The following is an 18233-nucleotide window of genomic DNA, read 5'->3' as shown; positions in this document are numbered from 1 at the left end:
AAATGTATAAACCACATGTAATAGTATTCTGAGTTGTTATACTTGGTAATTAGTTGCTTTAAACTAATCATGCTTATTTATGTTTATTCTTTCAAAAGTAAGTCGTATGATAACAATAATCAATACATGTACTTTAAAAAACGTCACTAAACTGTTAAAAATAGCAACACCATTGTGTAATTTGATCCTTTTTCTTCAACAATATAAGCGTAATAAGTTCAACAACCATCACTGATTTAATGTACGAAGAACTCGTAACGTGGGCTCCTGGGGCGAAACGGGATCAACAAGCAAATTCGTGGAATTGATATCCCCCGCCATTGCTTCTTGACACAAAAGCGTAATATTTGACACTCAAAAAAGCATTTTTTCAAGATACAAAGGGCCATAACTCCGTTATTAACATATGGTGTACAATGTCATTTGCGTGCATCATCTTCTTACCCATATATATATATATATATATATATATATATATATAAATATACTCATACCAAGTTTCAATGAAATTCGCCAAAGCACTTTCAAGATACGGCTCCGGACGCAAAAGTGAGCATTTTTTCAAGATACAAAGGACCATAACTCCGTTATTAACAGATGGTGTACAATGCTATTTTGCGTGCATCATCCTCTTATCCATATATATACTCATATCAAGTTTCAATTAAATCCGCCAAAGCATTTCCAAGATATGGCTCCGGACACAAAAGTGCCGGACGGATGGAGGGAAAGACGGACGGACGGACAGAAGGAAGGACGGACGGACAACGTCAAAACAATTTCCCTTCGCCTATGGCGGAGGATAAAAACAACCGACCAACTTGCGCTTTTTTTTAACTTTACTTAAGACCTGAAGCGTGTTTATGTTTATTACGTTGCGCGCTAATTAACATTAAACAAACATTAAACAAACATTAAACATTTTCCGTAGCTCTTTTTTACTGACACATTTACTCGCTGATGTATTTGTTGATGAAGAAGTCACTGAGTTAACTGATTTTGAATGGACCATTACATTTCGATCAATACTTGATTCAATGCGCTCTTGGTTGTCGCAGGTTGTTTTTTGCATTCGCAAGCCAAATCGACTTCGCTTTTAAACTTTTTTGTGTTTCCGAGGTCGCCGACTCCGCCTATCGGCTGTTATCGGTAAATCCGTTCAACACTGTGGTCGCTAAATAGATCAACGCACTGTAATCGTGTCACTTCGTCAGTATTCGGGAGCAATAGTTTTATTGAATTATCCTCGAACGGGCGCATATGTCTCCGAACCGGAACACAAATGTGATGTTTTTTCTATACAATGCGCGCATGGGAGATATTTGGTTCAACAAAATCCCATAGTTCGCAGCGTTCGCTTACTCGAAGTTGTGTTGAATTATTTGCAACGATTAATGCGCAATAGACTCCCCCGAGTAACGAAGAAAAGAACATATTGGTGAAAATGTGGGGGAAAGATTTTATTTCATGACATGGTCAAGAACGCGCAAATTAGGAAATACTTTTGGCGAACAGTGTTTTTTTTTCATGGATATTAAGGCGCAACCCTTAAAGTAATTCTTACTCAATGAACGAAAGCCGTACATTTATTAAAGAAATTATCAAACCTGTTTAAGGAAATGAACAGGAAATTAAATTCAGTTAAGAACACATTTCTAGTGCAAACAATATGCATTTATGCACAGCGTCTAGTAAAAAGGCCTTGGCAAACAGCGTAGACCCAGATGAGACGTCGCATGATGCGGCGTGTCATCAGGGTCTGCGCTGTTTTCTGAAAGGAATTTCTGTAAGAAATATTCTAAATATATAAATAAATATACTAAACATCCCTAGTTTTTTTTAATAAATTGATCCAATTTAGAAGGATGGGAGTCCAAGAGGCATAAATGGGTTAAGGGGCTGTCAGGCACACGGCAATAACTAACGCCCTTGATGATCTGCTATACGCAGACAATTACGATAGGGCGTCCGCTAAACTTCCGAAATGTGGTAGATTTAACGCTTGTATTGCCATAGGGCACATTTAATAGCGTATTAAACGCGTGGGTATTTATTAATTATATCGGACGACTTTGCTCTTCCCATGTAAACAGGGGCAATTAGTACATAACCGGACAATTTTAAGTGGTAATTTGTATTGTCATTTTTGCGTGGTCTTTAGAAACGGTAATAAAGCGGTTAAGTGCTTTCTCCTTAATAGATTTACCCAAAATGCACACTTTCCTTGGCGGTACCTGTCACTCTCCGTTTGATAACAACACGGAGGGTTAACTTCGCTTCATTACGTATATTTGAAAATATTGGTTTCACGGAATTTTTTTCCTGAAACTTTATATGTTTTATGTATTTTGCTCGTTGAAGCTGTGTTTTCTAGAAAAAAAATGAATATTATGAGAACTGATGTCCGTGCGTTTGTTCATTGCTTGGTTTGTTCGTTTGTTCATTCTTCTTTTTTTTTTAGTCAATCAGTCTTTCGTACTCTCGTTTATTCGTTCGCGTGTGCGTGCGTCCGTTCGTTTGTTTGTTTGTGCGGTGTAACGTTCGAGCGTTTGTGCGTTCATCATCATCAACACCATCCTTTTGATTTTGTATTTTTAATTTTATTTATATATTATTGTTGTGTTTAAGTATTTGTACTAAATATAATATTAGATGCATATTATGTTAATGCTGCCACGTTACAACACAATACATGTTGAATGAAGGTTAAAAATCGATTGGTGATATCGTCACATAGCAGCAGGAAGGGTGCCTTGTTTACTTTATTTCATTTCATGGCAACATGGTGATTGATGTCGATGTTTCATGCTACAATTTCATGTTATTTGTCTGATTCACTCATGTGTTACTGTCTATTTTAAAGATTAAGAATAAAATTACATATTTTTTCAAAAAAGGTTGTGCATTTACCCAAGCACTTGACTCTATTACATGTGTTTGCTCAATGTTTATGAAACTACAATAATGGTAGCAAGAATTATCTTTCTTAAAGATGCTAGGCGTATATCCCGATTGCGAAAATAAAGGTTGATGTGAAAAGTTTCTATATAATTTACCGATATTTTTTTCAGTTTTAAGTCGCTTGTCAACCATATCAAATGTTTTATGTAGTGTATTGTATATTTATTTATGACATTTTGAAGTCGTGGTGATTATAAATTTATAAACCAGTAAAAAGTACTTATCACATTTCCCGTGCACTTTTATACACTTACACTTATTGTGGTATTTGAAGAAAAATCACATACATGAACAAGAGCATCGCATAACGGGTACCACGCTCGGCTGCGGGTGCAGTTTTGAATAAATGAAAGCTTGTCAAAATATTTTGTTAGAGATTACAGTGACCTTTGACCTAGTGACCCAAAAATGGGTGTGGCATGTAGAACTCATCAAGGTGCAGCTACATATGAAGTTACAAAGTTGAAGGTTGAAGCACTTTGATTTTAGAGCCAATGTTTAAAACCTTGACGAAATGTTAAGGTTTTAGCACGACACGACGACGGACACGACGAGCTTGCTATGACAATACCTCGGGTTTTCTCCGAAAACAGCCGAGCTAAATATCTAGTAAATGCATGTAAATGTATATTCAAACTGCATACTTTTGTGCTGACATATAACTGATACTACATTTATCACTATTATAGGCGTCCACACATGGAATTATATGTATGTAACATACGGTATTTAAGTAATTCATTTAGATGCAGTTGTCTTTCCACACATTCTACGCACACATTAATGACTCCTTACGTTTTCCAAATGAAAAATCTAACTATAATACTTTACGACAGAAAATTTAAGTCAGACTAAGTTATAATGGGGCCGACCGATGTCTGATCTATATGAGATAACTTGACGCTCAAAGGGATAAGATACGGATCACCAATTTTGAAATAAAAATTTAGAGTCTGGAAATAGCGCCGTTTACTTTTTCGTTGGAGAGTGAGATGACAGCAACGTCGAAGAAGTGATTTTCTTGAAGTTGAGATAGACATTGATTTTACTGGGTACGACGAATATAATGATGTAAATAATAAAACAAGGACTTTGCAACAAATGGAGTCAGTTAATATGTTTCTTAGAAGTCAACAGATCAGTTCAGACTAAAAATCGTATTTTATAAGGAATATAACACAATTTCGTCTCTGTACCATGAGATGTTTCGCTAGCGAATTTCTGTTTCACATGTAGTATGTGCTGTCATAGAAACCAAAATTGCGCATAAATTATTAAGTTATTTCATATCGTGCCTCGAAAGTATTTTCTCGTCTTGGAGAGTTTAAACTTGTATTATACTGTGAAAAGCACGAATGGTACTTCTCCGATGATATTTCCCCGAAGACTTTTACATAAGAACTTGTTTTTAATGTACACCTATGCACAGACATACATTATGGCAAATAATTGTATCAATTTAATATTTATTAAGCATCTTAATGAATGACCATGATGGTTTAAGCGCTTTTCTATTACATTGATATTTCTAGTTATTTACACTATTTCAATTTAGAACGTTTTTTTTTTATAAAAAATAGTTTATTTTATTTTTTACCCAAACAAAAATTTACTTAAAACAGGTTTAAAGTTCAGTTCTAAAGGAATAAATAAATAAATGGGTGGATGGATGGATAGATGGATCGTGGATGGATCGATGGTTTGATGGATGGATGGATGGACTGAAGAACGAACAAACCAATGAACAAACGAACGAAATAAATAACAAACGCACAAACAAACGGACGGACGGACAGATGAATGAATAAATGAATGAATAAATAAATAAACAAATACATAAATAAAAACATTAAAAAAACATTTACACTTTAAACATAAAAAGATAAATACAGAAATAAAAGAAAAACCAACGAACAAAACAACCAACCAAAAAACGAATGAACAAAAGATTAACAAACGCACGAACGCTCGAACACAATAACACACGAACGCCCAAACGGACGGACTGAGGGATGGATGTAGGGAAGAATTAATGAATAAATTAATGAATTCATAAACACTGTTCCGTTCAAACTTCTTGTTGGTTATTATTGTTGGTATTGCATTCTTAAATATAATTTAGCTATCAACAAATCCCTAGTGTTTTTAAAATTATGAATCTATTGTACATTTAACAAGTATGACACATAAACAACGCAGTAACACGATTCACTTTAGTATGTATTATATTCAACCTAAAAGAATCCACATTCCTTGAATGAAATTAATATTTATACTCAATTTTTCACTTCTTTATTGAATTCAAGACATTAAGGGCGTTTTTTTTCTTCATTATGTTTAATAAACAATCGAGACGATCGTAATACCGTAGCCTAATCCGGTATTCTTCGTTATCTTTAAATAATCTGCTTATTTATAGATCTTTGCGCCAGGTTTTCTAGAGGCTAACCCAATGCCAAATAGTATGATGGTAAAACCATTAACCTGTCCATACACATGGCATACAGCATAACTCTGTTAACCTAAGGCCACTTGAACAGTATAAGTCGAGTCGTATCGGGTGGCTGAAGATTTTTAATACCGGCACATCTAGTTAATGTTTTGCTTATCATTCATAATTTGTGTGTGTGTCTTCAGTTCTGGCACAGGGCTACATCAGAGGGCGTCTTCACCGCTAGATGTCTTGCAGAATGCAATGTCCAGTGTTTCCGGAGGATCGGCGTCTGGAGAAGCCCGCCGATCGCCTCAAGTCGAATTCCTGGTTGATATTCCCGCCAAGAGAACGGTTTCGGCACCAGTATCACCGAAATCGCCGACCCGTTGGGAACGAATGAAACGCCTGATTAGTGTGGACCATAGCGGAACTGCTCGGAAGTCTTCGGTTAGTTTCGACTCGACGGAAATCCTGCCCGATGATCTTGAATACATTGAAGGTGGAGAAATCGTTCACTCTGATCATTCCTTCCGGTTCCCGGCTCATGAGGTTTCCCGCCACGACCACTCCAACCTGCAACTTTCGACTGTACAGGAGGAGTCGCCCAGGAGCGAAAGTGCTTCCCGCAGCACGTCTGATGACGCACTGAGCGCAAAGCGGGAGTTGACGGATAGCGAAAACAAGTCGAACAACGCCGAAGACGGAAAAAAGGAGTCAACGAACCGCGAAAACACGCGCAAAAATTCCAAAGCAGGAAAGGATGATTCACCTTACCGCGAACACAAGCACAATAACGCCAAGAGCGGGAAGGAGGATACACCAAACCACGAAAACACTCATAATAACGCCAAAATAGGGAAGTCTCCCGAAATGGCAGAGGTCAAAGTACTCATTAAGGGAAAATCGCCATCTAAAGGCTTCCAAAGGAAAGGACGTGACGTCACGTCGGAAACGGATATACAGTTAACGCCGGTGTCTGGTGGCGACGTCAAAAAGTGACGCTCGAACTCTGGGTATATTCTGCGTGATACTACCTAACAACCAACGAAGTATTCGTCCATTTTTCTACTTCCTTGTTTACATAAACGATTTTTAAGTAAGACAAGCCTTTAGGTCGAGTTGCATTAAATTGCTTCATTCCTGCACTTACAGTACTTCATCATCTAACTGAAAACAAAACCGTTTTGTTAAAAAGACGTCCCATTAAAGTGAAAAATAACTCGTGTATGCAGGGACCTATACACCTGTTTTTATAGGTCCCTGGTGTATGTACAATAATTGTATGGCCGCGCTACTTACCCGATATTTTGGAGAGAATAGTGGAAATAAAGTACATTGTATTATTTTTCGTAGAACATATATCGCTATTGAAACTATTGTTACACTAATGCACATATAACACAAATGCTATTTGATCAATACGTACAACTATCATTATTTGTTATTGAAATACTCAAGTAGTTATAAAATATCCACCACGTGTGTTACTGTTAACACAAAGGAACAAATGTAATACTTGTATGCTAGTTTTTTGTGCATACATGTATGTATATAATGAAGATCATGCGATGTCGATACATGTGTATTTTATAGTTACCTATCCATTTAGCAAACCTATTTACAGTATATAAGCCTATTATAAGGAGGCTTTCTGCTATGTATCTAGCGTAAAATGTACTTAGAAATAATATGCTTTAAACTTAAATCTTGTGTATATAACATGTAATTTTGGAAGTTAAGCTGTGTATAATATAATAACTGTGTGATTATTTTTTGTCCGTCGTTCGCCATTCGTCCTCGTGACGTTTGGTAAGAATATGAATGATATTTTGGCAGAGTGCGCAACAGGGTCGGGTGGGGTCGAAACTATTATACTAGGTCAAATAAAAAAGACCTGTAAAATGTATAAGTAATTATTTGCACAACAATCCTCGTACGATATCTCGGTCAATTTAAAAAAATGGTTCCGGTTCGATTTAAAACACGTCGCCAGAGATAATTATGCAATGTTTAATAATTATAACATGATCTGATCAATACTATATCTAATTGTTATGAAAACTTCACTTTACTTTATTATCCAACAAACTGGGCTTAATTTTTATTATTTATTAATAAGTTTAACGACATAAATATATATTTATAGAAAATAAATATGCAATTTGCACACTTCAAAGGGATTTACAATTGAATTATGTATACGCTCTCGCACTGTCTCTAAATGGTTTTCGCTGAATGTAAGGTTGTTGTATATATGGGCCGTGCTCAGTGAAAAAAGGGTTTGATGCATGTGCGTAAAGTGTCGTCCCAGGTTATAATGTGCAGTCCGCAAGGGCTAATCAGGAACGACACTTTCCGCTTTCATTATATATTTCGTTTAAAGAGAGTCTCTTTTAAGCAAAAGTCAAGTTAAGGCGGAGTGTGTCGTCCCTGATTAGCCTGTGCGGACTGCTTAGGCTATTCTGGTACGGCACTTTACGCACAATCATTTAACCCCCTTTTCACAGACCAAGGCCCAATTTTAAATTGTGACATAGTTTTATGAATTTTCAAGTGCTATGTACCCGCACTGTGCTGCTTAATCACTCTTGTTGCAAAGTAAATTTTCTTGTATGAAATGTTTTCAGCATTTTAATCTTTCACAATGGACTACTACATTTAATTACCGTTACTTTGTATGTGAATTTTTATTATTTATTTGTTAAAGCGTGTATTGTTACGTTGGATAAATATCATAATTATATTTTTATACTAGGTTATTGTCTTTTTGTATTGCAAGTAAATTCCTTTAAAAAAAGTACTTTATTAATCTCGCATGTGTTTATAAAAAAAATACGTATTTGAACAATAAAATATTATAGATAAAATGTGTTATGCTATTGGGTTAAATATTTGTATTTGAACCGTTCAATTCAGAACACAAATAATGTTTTCTAATGTTATAACAACGAAACCGCACTGGGAGCCTAAAAAGTCCATATATCATACGACTCGATTAAAACCTTGAACATTTTTTGTGTGTTACACCTTGCGATATCTCTTTTCTATTATGTTTACATGCACGGACGACCACCAATGACGGGTCGGATCGAATTTTACGCTGTTACATAGGAATCTTATGATAATTTTCTAAAGAATAGCTGTGTCTGCCTTGAAAGACATTATTTAGAAATGCTAAGACGGTGTGTAAAGAACAAACATCAGATCGCAAAGTCAATATCACGCTCAAGGTCGAATATAAAATTTCAAGTCGGAAGTCATGTCCGGAGCATAATTGTGTAAAGCTTTGAAGGTATTTTGGCTGCAATGTTAAGCGTACTAAGACGGCGCCTCAAGAATATGAATCAAGGCCTTAGCTCCAATGTAAAGTCAAGAACACGAATCAAGGCTTTAGCTTCAATGTCAATTCAAGAACAGGAATCAAGGCTTTAGCTCCAATGTCAATTCAAGAAAAGGAATCAAGGCTTTAGCTCCATTGTCAATTCAAGAACAGGAATCAAGGCTTTAGCTCTAATGTCAAGTCAAGAACAGGAATCAAGGCTTAACTTCAATGTCAATTCAAGAACATGAATCAAGGCCTTAGCTCAAATGTCAAGCCAAGAACATGAATCAAGGCCTTAGCTCAAATGTCAAGTCAAGAACAGGAATCAAGGCCTTAGCTCAAATGTCAATTCAAGAAAAGGAATCAAGGTCTTAGCTCAAATGTCAAGTCAATGATAGGAATCAAGGCTTTAGCTCAAATGTCAAGTCAAGGATAGGAATCAAGGCCTTATGTCCAATGTTAAGGTCACGCTTGAAGGTCAATGGTCAAATACAAAATTGAAAGCAAGTATCCTGGTCGACGAATCATAATATCCGGTATTAAAGAATTAAAAAAAAACTTAGATCCTTGGGCAAAGGCACGCTTGAAGGTCAAACGTTAAGTATAAGATTTTAAACCCTATGCCCTCTGGGGCCTTATATTTGTCCAGCGTTGAATGATTGTCACACACTAGTGCAGAACTGTTGATCAAGTTGTGTCCCGCGCACAGGAACCCGATATCTGAATGCGATATTATTCTTGCTATAGCACACGTTTGTCAAGCATTTACAGATTTTCGACTGACTTTCAGAAGTGATTCGATGTACCGCGTACAAGGACCATATGTCGATGATGTCTGAATCGTGCAAATTCTTCACTTACGCTTCATACTTAAATACTTAACGATATTTCGATGACTATTAACATAGATTCATTTCATATTAACTTCCTGGTTTGGTTGCAATCATTGGGAAATGTTAGTGTTGCTTACATATGCAATCGATTTCCACCTACTGGCTCTATGTTCTGACGGTAAATTCATAACAATGCAGTCTCTACATTGAAACAATTGAAATCTTATTTAAATATCGCCTTCAGAGAACATGTAGTAAGTTAATAACGGAACAGTACTAACATTAGTAAAGGACATAAATGCACACACATCAATTATGAATAATCTAAAATAATATACAGATAATACGTAACATATAATATATAAAATTAAAGATAAAATATTTAAAAATATTTAAACATCAAGTACTACATCACACTGTTCAAGCTTAATGTCAAATTAACACGGGTACTCATTTAAATGTGAAAAGAAGGTGTAATGCATGTTCGTAAAATGTCTTACCGGATTAGCCTGTGCAGTCCGTTTTTCTGTCTATAGAAAGTTTATTCTAAGCGAATATCCAGTTAAGGCGGAAAGGTTGGTCCCTTATTAGCCTGTGCGAACTGCACATGCTAATCTGTAACGAAAATTTACGCACATGCATTAAACCCACTTTTCACAGAGCACGGCTCATAGGTATTATTGAATACTGTTTACGATACGGAATACGGTAAATCAATAGTTACTGTCATTAAACATTTAAGTTATTGGTGTTGCGTGCTTAATACAATCGTTTGCGTTAAAATAATACAATATTTTTTACGATTGATTTTAACAGTTTGTAAAGTTACAGATTATGGAATGGAGACTCAATTTGCATAAAGTATTTTATGCGTGATATAGTCTTACCAGTTTCAATATTCTGTTTACGTGGCAAGTACTGACCTATATTTGCCCAGGAGGGGGGGGGGTTCTTCCCAAATTTTAGGGTAGGGGTGTCCCACTGAGACTTCCGAAATGTGACCCATTTTTATACCGGAACTCTGATAAAGTAGACCCATTTTGATACAAGATTTTTGAAATGGAAGACTCAATACTAGAATTTGATAAAGTTTCACTAAAAGGCAATTTCCAGTAGTTTTCCGAAAATGTCTGGTTTCTACTCCCTGGAGAGACAGTAATGTTCCAAGTTACACCTGTATATTTAAAGGTTATGTGATTGCGGATACAGCTGGGCGAAATTAACTTTTTGATACCCATTTAAATAAAAGAATGAAATTTATCATACCCATTTTGATACTGATACTTTCAAATCTATGTACATTTATATACAAGCAAATTTCTGATTTCAATACCCATATCTATACTTAGAGTTCAAGTTAGATGCTCAAAATAATACCCATTTCTATAATTTAAGTAAACAAAACACACCCAATATTTTCGGCACACCCCTATATACCCGTATATAGGAAGTTATCCCCCCCCCCCCGGATATTGGTCCTTTATATATGGTTTGTTAGTTATTTGCCCTATTCCAATAACTTCCAAGTTATTTATTTAAACTATATTTAATGTTAACCCTTCCAGTGCTGGAACCGAATTTTGAAAACCTTTGCAAACAGTTTGGATCCAGATGAGACGCCACAAAACGTGGCGTCTCATCAGGATCCAAACTGTTTGCTATTATGATAGTATTGTTTGAAAAAAATCTTTAAAAAATGCTAATTTTAGAAATTCAGCAGACAACATTTTAGCAGACGACAAATTTCCCAGCATGCAAAGGGTTAAGTGAACAAGGCATGTGTCGAAGAATAATCGGTGCTCATTCAAGCCTATTGCTCTGATCTGGCTTTTCACAATAATAATAGTATAATATCTTCACTCTTTAATAGTACATAAATGCTACATGGGCGGGGACATTCGTTCCCTATGGAGGTTACATTACACAAATCATTTTGTATCCCTATTTTCTAAACAGTTCTTTTTCTCTTGCGTTTAAAAGCGCGTTAGCGATCGCACTCGTGCTTTTGTGATTATTTCCTGCATCCTATGTGTGTCAGCGACATGTTGGTGCATTTTACTGGGGATAACGTTGGAAGATAATGTTTGGGTGCGTTTACGGGGCTTTTGTCGACATTTTATTTCCGTAACTCTGTTTTCGGGGCTGCTAGCCTTTCGGCGAATTTTGCTTTCTAGGAAGTTGCAAGATCATATATATTTGACTGCATTTATTGAAAGAGGACAGATAAATGTTTTAAATATGACTGGTCTTTAGAACAACACTTGATTTACAGGAAATACAAGAATGCTTTGAAATTTCTAGGGGTAATGGAAAAAATGTTATTTTACTTATGGACACATTTCTTGTTCATTATACACACGCATGTTTTTACCCATATTTTCACGGCTTATAACATAGGAAATACTCAGATCTATTGTGTTAAATGAAATTATGGGTGAATGGTGTACATGTATGTGCCTTATTGCATCAATGTAAGTGTGAAAAGAGGAAAGCAGTGACGTTTTAGATAACTCGTTCAATACAACGTGTTCACTGATGTCATGGCCAAGTTTCACGTTTGTTATGATATTTTTCACTTCTATAATATACACCATTCACCATAACTTATGGATCATTGATTTTTATTTTGTTTGCTTCGATCGATTTCGAAAGAATCCTGTCCGCTCTAGCACTCCATACCCTGTTTCGATTCTGTATATTGCTCTACATGGTTGGATTCACATGTTCTTAGAGACTATCCACGATTGCTTCAATTTGCACGGGGAACTACTGCTATTGAATGTAATCGTTGATATACTCGTAATTACTTCCCTTGTCGGGATTGAGATTCTCATTAATAAGCCATTGGCTAGAGCGGACTCAAACTGTTTTCGCGGTGAAACAGGCTCATAGTGAGCGCGTTGTGCCTTCATATCTCTTGACTTCAACAAACCAATACCTGCTGATATGTTTTAATGAAGAATTTTAGTTAGTGTTGTAAGAGGACGAATTTTTCAAGTTGTCAACTTTGATAAGGTTTGCATTCCTTCCATTTTAGTCTGACCTATATTCGGCAATATTGCCTTATCAAGAAATGTGAACATGTTATCTGTATGCATCCGAAGTTTTCGCAATACAACATACTTAAAAGCGGTGAAGTCACTGAAGATGCGACTTAATAAACAGGTAATTCTTTTACGCTGTTAAATATAAGACACAGTGATCGCAAAGCTGTGTTATAATTACACGTTCTTTTTGTATATATAATTAAATACACGTAACTACCTGCATATTTAGATAGACAAATAATAACACAATTGACTGTCTTTTATGTGATTTATAGCACTCGATATATTTATCCTCACGTTTTTCGGAGAAAAAGTGGGGATATTGTATTGATGTGCGTCTCTCTGTCCGTCCGTCCTGGCCACCTGCTCCTCCTACACTATTAGCACTAGAACCTTGAAACTTACATACATGGTAGCTATGAGCATATGTGCGACGGTGACAGTGACGGAATTTTGATCTGACCCCTGGGTCAAAAGTTATGTCGGTTGGGGTGGGGCCGGGTCAGAGATTTTCACTCATTTTTTTAGGTTATTTTACATTAACTTCTTCATTTCTGCACCGATTAACTTCAAATTGATACGGAACCTCTTTTATGACAATACGGTCAATCTCAGCTATGCATGGCCCCATTACCAACCCTAGGGCACCCGCCCACATAGGCCACGCCCACCCAAAATTGCCTTTTACTATAATTTCTTAATTTCTACACCGATTCACTTCAAATTGATACTGAACCTCACTTATGACAATACGGTCAAACTCAGCTATGCATGGCCCCATTACCAACCCTGGGGCGCCCCTCACACATAGGCCACGCCCACCCAAAATTGCCTTTTACTATAATTTTTTCATTTCTACACCAATTCACTTCAAATTGATACTGAACCTCTCTTATGACAATACAGTTAATCTCAACTATGCATGGCCCCATTACCAACCCTGGGGCGCCCCGCCCACATAGGCCACGCCAATCCCAAAATTGCCTTTTACTATAATTTCTTCATTTCTACACCGATTCACTTCAAATTGATACTGAACCTCTTTTATGACAATACAGTCAATCTAAACTATGCATGGCACCATTATCAACCCTGGGACGCCCCGCCCACATAGGCCACGCCCACCCAAAATTGCTTTTTACTATAATTTCTTAATTTCTACACCGATTTACTTCAAATTGATACTGAACATCTCTTATGACAATACGGTTAATCTCAACTATGTAAGGCCCCATTACCAACCCTGGGGCGCCCTGCCCATAATAGGCCACACCGACCCAAAATTGTCTTTAACTATAATTTCTTCATTTCTACACCGATTCACTTCAAATTGATACTGAACCTCTTTTATGACAATACAGTCAATGTCAACTATGCATGGCACCATTATCAACCCTGGGGCGCCCCGCCCACATAGGCAACGACCACCCAAAATTGCTTTTTACTATAATTTCTTCATTTCTACACCGATTTACTTCAAATTCATACTGAACATCTCTTATGACAATACGGTTAATCTCAACTATGTAAGGCCCCATTACCAACCCTGGGGCGCCCTGCCCATAATAGGCCACACCCACCCAAAATTGTCTTTAACTATAATTTCTTCATTTCTACACCGATTCACTTCTAATTGAAACTGAACTTCTCTTATGACAATACGGTCAATCTCAACTATGTATGGCCCCATTACCAACCCTGGGGCGCCCCGCCCATAATAGGCCACACCCACCCAAAATTGTCTTTAACTATAATTTCTTCATTTCTACACCGATTCACTTCTAATTGAAACTGAACTTCTCTTATGACAATACGGTCAATCTCAACTATGTATGGCCCCATTACCAACCCTGGGGCGCCCCGCCCATAATAGGCCACACCCACATAGGCCACGCCAACCCAAAATTGCCTTTTACTATAATTTCTTCATTTCTACACCGATTCACTTAAAATTGACACTGAACCTCTCTTATGACAAAACAGTTAATATCAACTATGCATGACCCCATTACCAACCCTGGGGCGCCCCGCCCACATAGGCCACGCCCACCCAAAATTGCCTTTTACTATAATATCTTAATTTCTACACCGATTCACTTCAAATTGATACTGAACCTCTTTAATGACAATATTGTTAATCTCAAATATGCATGACGCCATTATCAACCCTGGGGCGCCCGGCCCACATAGGCCACGCCCACCCAAAATTGCCTTTTACTATAATATCTTCATTTCTACACCGATTCACTTCAAATTGATACTGAACCTCTTTTATGACAATATAGTTAATCTCAACTATGCATGGCGCCATTATCAACCCTGGGGCGCCCGGCCCACATAGACCACGCCCACCCAAACTTGCCTTTTACTATAATTTCTTCATTTCTACACCGATTTACTTCAAATTGATACTGAACATCTCTTATGACAATACGGCCAATCTCAACTATGTAAGGCCCCATTACCAACCTTGGAGCGCCCTGCCCATAATAGGCCACACCCACCCAAAATTGTCTTAAACTATAATTTATTCATTTCTACACCGATTCACTTCTTATTGATACTGAACTTCTCTTATGACAATACGGTCAATCTCAACTATGTATGGCCCCATTACCAACCCTGGGGCGCCACGCCCATAATAGGCCACACACACATAGGCCACGCAAACCCAAAATTGCCTTTTACTATAATTTCTTCATTTCTACACCGATTCACTTCAAATTGACACTGAACCTCTTTAATGACAATACAGTTAATCTCAACTATGCATGACCCCATTACCAACTCTGGGGCGCCCCGCCCAAATAGGCCACACCCACCCAAAATTGCCTTTTACTATAATATCCATATTTCTAAACCGATTCACTTCAAATTGATACTGAACCTCTTTTATGACAATATATAGTTAATCTCAACTATGCATGGCGCCATTATCATCCCTGGGGCGCCCGGCCCACATAGGCCACGCCCACCCAAAATTGCCTTTTACTATAATTTCTACATTTCTACACCGATTTACCTCAAATTGATACTGAACATCTCTTATGACATCTCTTTGTGGGAGCAGTGGTCTAATGGTAGGACGCTGGCGTAGGGATCGAGAGGTCCCAGGTTCGAATCCCGCCCTGACCGCTGTAATTTCCTTGAGCAAGAAATTTGTCCCACATCTGCTCCTCTCCACCCAGGTGTATAAATGGGTACCTGTGAGGGAAATAAGCCAATGTGCCGTGGCTGCCTGGTGTAAACGGACGACTTAGATCCCAGTGATCGGGGGGTTGATTGTGAAGTCGGCTGAATATGTATATAGAAGCAGACTATAAACCGCACCTTTAACCTTTATGACAATACGGTCAATCTCAATTATGTATGGCCCCTTTACCAACCCTGTGGCGCCCGCCCATAATAGGCCACACCCACCCAAAATTGTCTTTTACTATAATTTCTTCATTTCTACACCGATTAAATTCTAATTGATACTGAACTTCTCTTATGACAATACGATCAATCTCAACTATGCATGGGCCCATTGCCAACCATGGGGCGCCCCTGGGTCAGACATGCGGCGTGGGGATACGCGTCGGCCTCTGCCGCGCCATTTCTAGTTTGGCATGTAGCTACCTCAGTTAATTTGTATATATGAACATATACTTTTTTACAACAGGAGATACTTGCCGTCTGCTATGCCCTATTTTCCGGTGCTTTTACGTTCTTACTTGACGTTCATACGAACACGTGCATTGCCCCGCCACCTTGCGTGTGTGACGCCACGAGCATTACGTGCGATGACTCCGCGCTGCACTACTTTCCGAACTTCACCGTGGCTGACTACTTTCGCTCGAGCTTTCTGCGCATCAGTATGGCTAAAAATAACTTCCTGCAGATTCCCGCAAACGCCTTCGAAAATATTGACACCACCAACGCTACCCATATTACTCTCGTCCTTTCGCAAAACGGCATTTCCGCCATCGATGACAACGCGTTCAACGGAATTGAAACGGAAATTACTGAACTCGATCTTACGAACAATGATCTAACGTCACTTCCGATCGCTCTTGGCAAACTTCCAAATCTGGCCGCTCTGTGGCTGAGTAAGAATCCTCTACGATCTCTTACGTCTCAAGCACTTTTCCGTGTAAGTTTGAGCGTAAGAGAATTGTCTCTTAGTTTAAACAATTTTTCAAGATGGCCGCGCGAACTTCACTACTTCCGGTTTTTGCATAAGCTCTTCGTTGACGGCTTTACGGAGTCTCGTCTTCCGCTGGACGCTCTTTCCGGTTTAGAAAAGACAATCACGTGGTTTCAAGTATCAGAATCCAAGCTAGACCTAATTCCGTTTGTGATATGCCACTTGCCGAACTTGCGCTATCTGGATTTCATCTCAAACTGGGAAACACAGTCGCCAATCTTCGAGCCTTGCAACCACAATATCACCGAAGTCCATTTCCTCAATCTAAGAAACAACACTCTGAAAGACTTCCCAGATGTGCTGAACAGCTTTACTTCCCTTGCAATTCTCGACGTGAGCGTTAACAACATCCGGGTCATCGATTCCAGTTTGATTCCTCAAAACGTGAGCGTCACTCATTTAAACCTCTCCCACAACGCATTCACACGTGTACCTAGCGCCATAACGAAGTTTCCATATGTGACGTCACTCTATCTAGAAAATAATATGATTACTTCTCTTGAAGATCCCGATTTAGGTCACCTTGCGAATCTTCGGGTGTTGGACCTATCCCACAATCCAATCGAGTACATTTCCGGTGACGCGTTTGCTTGGCAGACGACATTCGACTACTTGGATCTTTCCAGCACACGCCTTGTTCTGATTCCCTCCGCGCTCGCCTCTCCGCGCTCCATTGTTACCCTTGACCTATCGAGGTCACCGATCGAGTGCACGTGTAAATTGGCCTACATGAAGAAGTGGTCAGTAAACGTGACGACCATAAGCGGCACGTGTGAAGGTACAGGCGAATTGGTCAACTCGTTCGTCACGAGCTTTCTGCCTCTATGTCCTTAAATACATTTTGACGAGAGAAATCCGAAACAGTATGTTGCTTAGTTTGCTTTTATAGTGTTTACACCGCGAAATTACCGAATCTTACAGACTGGTGATACTGAATTTTAAAGACCCGTAAGTTCGTTTGTTGATTGGTTGAAACAATGTTGTTGCATATTCGAGCAACGTTGGAAATCCACTTTGTTTTCTGTCTTGTTCTTTTTTGTTCGAATACTTTATTGATTAAACATTTGAAGAGGTGAACATATTGTAAAGACGTCTTTATTTTTGTGAAACGTAACTCTCTATGTGTCTTAATGCCAGTGTACCCATTTTTGAATGCACACTTATTATGATTAGCGGCGTGTGTTTTTTTAATCAATGCTCAGCCAACATTTGCCTCTCGAACATTAGCCACTCCGCCATAAAAAGCAAAGATGGACACAGGCCCCTTTCTCTGTTTTCGAGATTGGCATGCGCCACCGCAAATTTTCAAACATAAGACCTTTCGCCCTTGAAACGGTTGATCGGACCCTCTCATGTTGACTTTTCGATATAATAAATTTATGTATGAATTATAAATTTATAAATTACTCCAATATACAAATTAAATTGCATAGTTTGAGTTAACCCA

General features: G+C 38.1%; 2 protein-coding genes across 2 annotated transcripts in view; both read left to right on the top strand.

The window, feature by feature from the left end:
* The window catches only part of LOC127871046 (sodium/hydrogen exchanger 10-like), a 257467-nt gene extending 249059 nt beyond the window's left edge, over positions 1-8408 (top strand). The window contains exon 27 of the mRNA XM_052413666.1: positions 5599-8408. Within this exon, the coding sequence (XP_052269626.1) occupies positions 5599-6394 (796 nt within the window). The 3' untranslated portion in view covers positions 6395-8408. The remainder of the gene's footprint in view (positions 1-5598) is intronic.
* A 4159-nt stretch (positions 8409-12567) lies between these two features.
* On the top strand, positions 12568-17863 carry LOC127871013 (leucine-rich repeat-containing protein 15-like). Its single transcript, XM_052413629.1, has 2 exons — positions 12568-12715; positions 16262-17863. Exons 1-2 carry the CDS (start codon positions 12632-12634, stop codon positions 17618-17620), a joined length of 1443 nt encoding a protein of 480 aa, XP_052269589.1. The 5' UTR covers positions 12568-12631; the 3' UTR covers positions 17621-17863.
* The last annotated feature ends 370 nt before the right edge of the window (positions 17864-18233 follow it).

Source organism: Dreissena polymorpha, chromosome 1, assembly GCF_020536995.1.
Source record: "Dreissena polymorpha isolate Duluth1 chromosome 1, UMN_Dpol_1.0, whole genome shotgun sequence".
Lineage (NCBI taxonomy): Eukaryota > Metazoa > Mollusca > Bivalvia > Myida > Dreissenidae > Dreissena > Dreissena polymorpha.
This window is presented reverse-complemented; position numbering and strand designations above follow the sequence as displayed.

Coding starts and splice junctions, on each gene's coding strand:
- LOC127871013 (XM_052413629.1), top strand. CDS start 12,632: ATGTTATCTGTATGCATCCGAAGTTTTCGCAATACAACATACTTAAAA. Junction 12,716..16,261: donor AGATGCGACTTAATAAACAG/GTAATTCTTTTA, acceptor TTTTTACAACAG/GAGATACTTGCCGTCTGCTA.